Source organism: Tachyglossus aculeatus, unplaced genomic scaffold, assembly GCF_015852505.1.
Source record: "Tachyglossus aculeatus isolate mTacAcu1 unplaced genomic scaffold, mTacAcu1.pri scaffold_1_arrow_ctg1, whole genome shotgun sequence".
Lineage (NCBI taxonomy): Eukaryota > Metazoa > Chordata > Mammalia > Monotremata > Tachyglossidae > Tachyglossus > Tachyglossus aculeatus.
In genome coordinates, this window is record NW_024044915.1 from 3,053,979 (window position 1) to 3,060,396 (window position 6,418).

At 47.3% G+C, this 6,418-nt stretch overlaps 1 protein-coding gene and 1 long non-coding RNA gene across 2 annotated transcripts; both read right to left on the reverse strand.

Annotated features, from left to right (window-relative positions):
• Positions 1 to 759: 759 nt before the first annotated feature.
• Positions 760 to 1,991, reverse strand: LOC119923564. The gene has a single exon (XM_038742922.1). The coding sequence runs from the start codon at positions 1,687 to 1,689 to the stop codon at positions 991 to 993; it is 699 nt and encodes a 232-aa protein (XP_038598850.1). The 5' UTR covers positions 1,690 to 1,991; the 3' UTR covers positions 760 to 990.
• Positions 1,992 to 2,065: 74 nt separating this feature from the next.
• Positions 2,066 to 4,473, reverse strand: LOC119923565. The gene is made up of 3 exons (XR_005448881.1): positions 4,420 to 4,473; positions 4,056 to 4,208; positions 2,066 to 2,613 (listed from the first exon to the last, which is right to left on the reverse strand). It is a non-coding gene; the product is annotated as an uncharacterized LOC119923565 (long non-coding RNA).
• Between the last annotated feature and the right edge of the window lie 1,945 nt (positions 4,474 to 6,418).

The following is a 6,418-nucleotide window of genomic DNA, read 5'->3' on the forward strand; positions in this document are numbered from 1 at the left end:
CAGCCATGACTAAAGGGGAAGGAACAGAGGAACCCTAAATGTACTTTCCAACTGCTTAGTCCAGTACTCTGTCCACAGTAAGCACTCAATAATTTCGATTGATTGAATGAATGAATGAATAGCATGGCTTCGTGGAAATGACACGGGTTTGGGAGTCACACGATGTATGTTCTAATCCCGGCTCCACTACTTGTCTGTTGTGTGACCTTGGGCAAGTCACTTCACTTCTCTGAGCCTCCTTTACCTCATCTGTAAAATGGGGATTGAGACTGTGAGCCCCACGTGGGACAACCTGATTATCTTGTATCTACCCCAGGGCTTAGAACAGTGCTTGGCACATAGTAAGTGCTTAACAAATAACGTGATTATTACTATTAACATTCTCTGGGACACTTTCTGGACATTGGAAGGATAGTGTTAGTCAAGTATCAAGTCCTGGAGACAATTGACCCTTCTGGCTCCTGATTCTTGTGGTTCATACTGGAAGGCAGTGTCCACAGTTTCCCTCCTAGTGCTGTGTGAAACACTTACCCACTCCTCACAGACCCAAGCATCATCTGATTCCTGCCCTCACTGAGGCAGCTTGCTAGCTCTACACTGCTTCATAACTTCCCTTTCACCCCCTGCCTCTGCCCATTCCCAACTCTGCAGCATTACATGCCCAGCTAGGGAACGTGGCAGAAGAGGGGGGCTGAAGGGAGGAAAGCTGATGATCCCTCTGCCATTTCATAAAGAAAGACAAAACAAACCATACAGAGACTTTATTTTAGATATTCATTGAGGGATGTCAAGGGCCTTACAGACACCAGTTTCCAGCTGCTGCCACCATGGCAGATAGCAATTTTGGGCTCAGGAATCAGTACGTGGGGAGCCACCAGAGGGACAGAGCTCACTCCATATTGAATGTGCCCTCTGTGACAGGCTTCTAAGTCGGGATTGGGGATGAGGCCAAGTTGGTTCTTCCTTCCCCTATCACAAACACAGATGGGTCTATATGGGGTCGTGCAGGCCCAGAAGGAACGCCAGGTATTTCTGCCTGATGTTGGTCTCCAGGAGGGTGATCGGGTCATACAGACTGGCCTCTGGCCATCCACGACTCCCACATATCTGACTGGGCTTCAGGGACCAGGCCATCCCTCCCCTCTCTCGGTCCCCAACTTCGGGCAAGAACAGAATCTGAGGTTTCTGTATTATCTGGGGAATATCCCTGTGCTTCTCCATGGGCCTTTTCTGCATCTGAAACTCAGGTGGCTGTTTAAAATCATCCTGACGGATCCTGGTCCTCATCTTCAGTTGTTTTGTCCTTTCCTCATCAGGGGAGATATCAGAAGGAGCCAGGATGTCTGTCACACTGCAGGAGCATCCACAGGAAGAGGAGGCCAAGTAGGCTGAGAAAGGTGGAGAGAAGGATGGAGAAATGGAGTAAGAAATGATGCCGAGCCCTGGGACAGGTTCTCTAGGAGGGTCAGTATCTGGATCTTGGGCATGCTCTGAATAAGCTTTGGATGTGGTCTCCTCTTTCTGACCAGAAGAGACTGAAGTAGGCGAGCAGCTAGGGAAGCTTTCCTCAGAGTAATGGAGTTTGATTTTCAGGTCCTGGGTGCTATGGGAGGAATAATTAGGGCTGTCTGAGAGTAGTTGCAGCTCACGACTTTTCTCCATCTGGCTGGGACTCTGGGACAGGGTCATTCCTCCCTTCTCCCAGTCTCCACATGGGGGCAGCTGCAGGCTAAGTGACTCCTGGACTCTCTTTGGAGGAACATTTTGTTGGCGGTTGATCCTGTTCTGGAGGTGAAGCTCCAGTTGCTGCTTGATGACATCAAGTTGGATCTTTCCCCTCAGAAGCTGGTGTTCAGTCCCTCCATCTTCAGGAGACTCCCCAGAGGGAAGCAGGGTGCCTGTACAACTGTCTGAGGTTTGGGAAGAGGACAAGGACGATGGGGAGGAGGACAAAGAGGAGGAAGAGGAGGAGGAGGAGAAGTCAGAGGTGACAGTAGATGAGGAGGAGGAGGGGGAGGGGGAGCAGGAGGAGCTGTAATGGTAAGAGGAGAAGGATGAGGTGGAAAAAGAGAATGACGAGGTGGAAAAGGAAGAGGAGGGAGAAGAAGGGGAGGAAGAGGTCTGAGACACTGTAATAGCCTCCCTTGTACTGTTAGAGGCTGGAATTGGATTTCCTGCCGAAGAATCCCTGGATATAACTTCTCGGTGAGAAGGGAGTAATGGGGTGGAACAGCAGCATGTCCTTTCCCCAGGATATAGGCTCTTGGTGTCCAGCTCATGGGTGCTGACAGAACGAGCAGAGCTGACCAATAGGAACCTCCAGGAGGAACTCTCTTCCATGTCACTTGACCTCAGGGAGGTGGGAGTCTCTCTCCTCTCCAAAGTTCCATCCTGGGGCAGTAAGCTTTGGGAGTCCAAGACTGTGGCAGAGCCTCCTTTGCTGTTGGTTCTATCTTCCCTGAAGGGGAAGCTCCAGGGGCTGCTGGCTGTCCTCCTCTTTTATCCTTGTCCCCAGCTGCAGTTGATCAATCCTCCTTTCAGAAGAGATGCCAAAAGGAGGAAGGATGCCTGCCCCACTGCAGAAGGTTTGGGAGGAAGAAGAGGTCAAGGAGTCTAAGGAATAAGAGAAAGAATAAAAAGGTGATGGAGTTTGTTGAGAAGGGGCAGTGACAGGAAGGTGCAGTGTGAAGCAGTGTCACCTAGTGGAAAAAGCACCAACCTGGGAGTTGGGGATCTCGGTTCAAATCGTGACTCTACCAATTGCTTTCTCTGTTACCCTGGACAAGTTACTTAACTTCTCTGTGCCTCAATTTCCTCAACTGTAAAGTGGGGATTAAATATCCTTTCTCTGGCCTACTTAGATTGTGGGTTATCCCCAAGGTCCCCATGGGGGATAGAGACTATGTTCGACCTAATTGACTTGTATCTACTCCCGCACTTGGAACACTGCTTAACTCATAGTATGTGCTAAACAAATACAAAGCTACTCCTCCAGCTCGTACTACTACTACTAAAAACTATTACTACTGCTACTACTACTACTAATGATAATAGGCCTAAGAGGCACTTATTCCCAGAGACGGCTTCTTGGGATGTTGAGTATTTGCTTCAATCAATCAATTCCAACATCATCCTCCTTGCCTGGAAATCCTCTCCACTCTGTATATGCCAGACAACCACTCTCTCCACCTTCAAAGCATTACAAAGGACACATCTCCTCCAAGAGGTGTTCCCAGATCAAGAGCTCTTTTCCCCAGCTCACTCTCCCTTCTGCATGGTCTCTGAACTTCTTTCTGTGACCTTTGGACACTTGAAATTCACCCCACCCCGACCCCACAGCACGTATGTGTATGTATTCAAATTATATATTATGAATTACTTATGTATTCATATTAATGTTTGTCTTCTTTCTAGACTGTAAACTCCTTATGGGCAGGGAACGTGTCTGCTAATTCTGTTATATTGTACTTTCCCAATCGCTTAGTGTAGTGCTCTGCTCATAGTAAAAGTTCAATAAATATGATTGATTGATTGAAGCAAATACTCAATATCTCAAGAAGCTGTCCCTGGAAATCAATACCTCTTACTGAGGTCTTCCAATACAATCCTGCACCTGCATTCTGTAACTCACCCTCTTTGTTCTACTGTGCCTGCATTCACCCAGCTTCCCATTGACCTCTTCTGCAAAAATCTATATTAATAAAGGTAATCAATAGGTATTTATAAGCACTCTCTATCTGCCAGCCACTGTGCTAAGCACTGGGGTATAAAAAAATTCAATCTATTCAGACACTGTCCTAAATGGAGCCATTCATCTGAAGGGGAAGGAGAGGATATTCATTCTACCATTTCATAGTTGAGGAAACTAAGGAACACAGAAGTTGAGTCACTTTATTAAGTTCATAGAGCAGACAAGTGGCCCAGCTGGGATTAGAACTCAGGTCCTGTTCCTTTTCCACTAAGCTCTGCGGAATGAATGATTATATTTTGCCTACTCTAGCACTTAATATAGAATATGTGGCAAAGAGTAAGCTCTGTAAGCTCTGTATACATACCACACTTATTATCATTGCTTCTTCATCCTTTCCTCCTTGTCTTGCTGTTTATGCAGTTATCACAGTCGAGCATTCTGCCATCTTAGAATCTCTTCACGGACTGGGCTTCACAATCACATGTCACTCCTTATTCCAGTCACTTGACTGGTCCTGCTAAAGATTTAATTACAAAACATGTCCTAATCGCACCCTTTGACTATTCTGGGTGCTCTACTCTTCTCCCTCTCCGCTTTCTCTCCCTGGGAGCTCTTTCATTCATACAGTTCAACTGCTACCTCTATGGAGACAACCCCCCATCTCCCTCTATCATCACTCAACTGTTCTATAGTGTTAGCTATTTGATCCTCCAAAATCTTAAACTTACCTTGGAAATAACATCCTCTTCATCTTCCTTCCTAAAGAGTTGGATCAGAGGGAAGCTTGGGGTTAGCTTGACAACAAGTGAGTCCTGATCCTTAGGGAACCAGAATTCTAAAATCTCGGGACATGCATCACTAAGCCTATGTCACAAACAGACCTCACTTTCAAGGAGGGGGTGGTAGGGCGGGGAGGGGGTCGAGGGAGACAAGACGACATGGAGAAAGGCTGGTGAAGGTCAGGGGCAAGAAAAAAAAGTTTTCACTGTTCACTCCAGTGAGATTGACTTTCTCATGCCATCCCCTCCCTAGTCCCACCTGTAGAACCCCAGTTCCATCACGAGCAAACTCCCATTCACCCTCAGTTTTTTCCTAACCCAGTTACTGCTTCTCCTTTTCTTCAAAACCTGGCTCAGCACAGATGATGCCGTCTTCCCTACTCTTCTCTCCCAAGTTGTCCCTGCCTTCTCACTCTTCCCCACTTTACAGCGAAAAGGGGAGGAGTTGGCCTTCTCCTCTCCCTTCAATTCCATCTCAATTGCCTCCATCCCTCTCCTCTTTCCTTAACTCCCATGTCATCTGCCTCTACCAATCACTACAACTTCTAGTCACAGTTATCTATGGTTACCTGAGCGCTTTCTCCATTTTTCTGTATGATTTTGATAGATTCTTCTCTCCTTGTCCTCCACTACACAGAACTCTGGGACTTCAGTGATCCCCCAGCAGCCTGCTTCTTTTCACTGCTCAGCTCCACAGACTTCCTGCTCCACCCTCCTTCACCCACTAACCAACCAGAGTGGATCTCAGGATCACTTGTCATTGTACTATTTTTTACCCCTCCAATCCAGAAATCCTATTCCCCAACGGAACTTCCTAACCTGCATTCTCACCGACACCATCCTTCCCCTGTCACTCGTCGCCTGTGGACCGATTTAGGAATCAGCATGGTGGGAGAAAAAGACCATAGTCAGGGCTGAGCCCTACAAAATCTATTTCACATGGTGAATTAAACTTCCCTTTTGGGAAGGATATAATCATTGAATTATTTTGGACGTGGTAAATTGAATTTCCCTTTCAGGAAGGATATACTTATGTCATTATTTTGGATGTGGTGAAGTGAACTTCTCTTTCAGGAGGAATATGATTATTTATTCATATTGGCGCTTTCCTCCTGGGAGGAATATATTTATGTGTTACTTGTGTGTGGCAAAGCACCAAACTCCTGCCCACAAACCCTTCCCACCAGGGAGGAATCCACATATGTGTTCCACATATGCATTGGTCAACATGGCAAACCACCTAGCTCCCTCCCACGAAAGCTCCCCATTCGGGAGTAATTCACTTTTGCGTTGATCACACATGGTAAAGTGCCTAGCCCCCGCTCACGAATGCTTCCCACTTGGGAAGAATTCATTTGCGTGTTACTTGTCCACAGTGAAGTATCAAGCTCCCGCTCACGAACACTCAGCGAGCTGCTCATCTGTACCTGACTCAGTGTGCTGTTTCCAAAGACAGAGCAGGTGTCTGGTGCTCTAGGCAGGGTGGCACGTGAGCAGCTTCTGCAAGTCCTGGTCCAAGACCTCCTGGAAGGTGGCAGCTGTTTATTACCGGTGTTCCCAAGTCGTTCCAACTTCCAGCCTCCCTATGTCCAATTTCACCCCTCTCTCCTCCTCTATATGTTATTTGGTTGGCACGGGGGCGAGGGACACCCTTCTGTATTCCTGGCCTGTCATGTTTATCAAGCAGCTTCGGTCGCGGGGTAGATACCTGAGCTCCACTTTAGTGGCTCGGGCAGTCACGAGATAGTGTTAGACCTTGAGATGGGCGTGGCCCAGTTCACCTTGGGGCAGTCCCCACAGCCCTTTGACTTTTTGACACTTTCCACTTATCACAGGCCAGCATGCCCTATTTGAACTCCCTACCTAACTTTCCCACTCTTGATACATAAACCCATGTTGTCAACCTCAAAATCAACACGTTTTGCTGCATTCAAATCATTCCCTTTAC

Bases quoted from the DNA above. Each gene is read 5' to 3' on its own strand.
- LOC119923564 (XM_038742922.1), bottom strand. From the start codon at position 1,689: ATGACCCTGTCCCAGAGTCCCAGCCAGATGGAGAAAAGTCGTGAGCTG.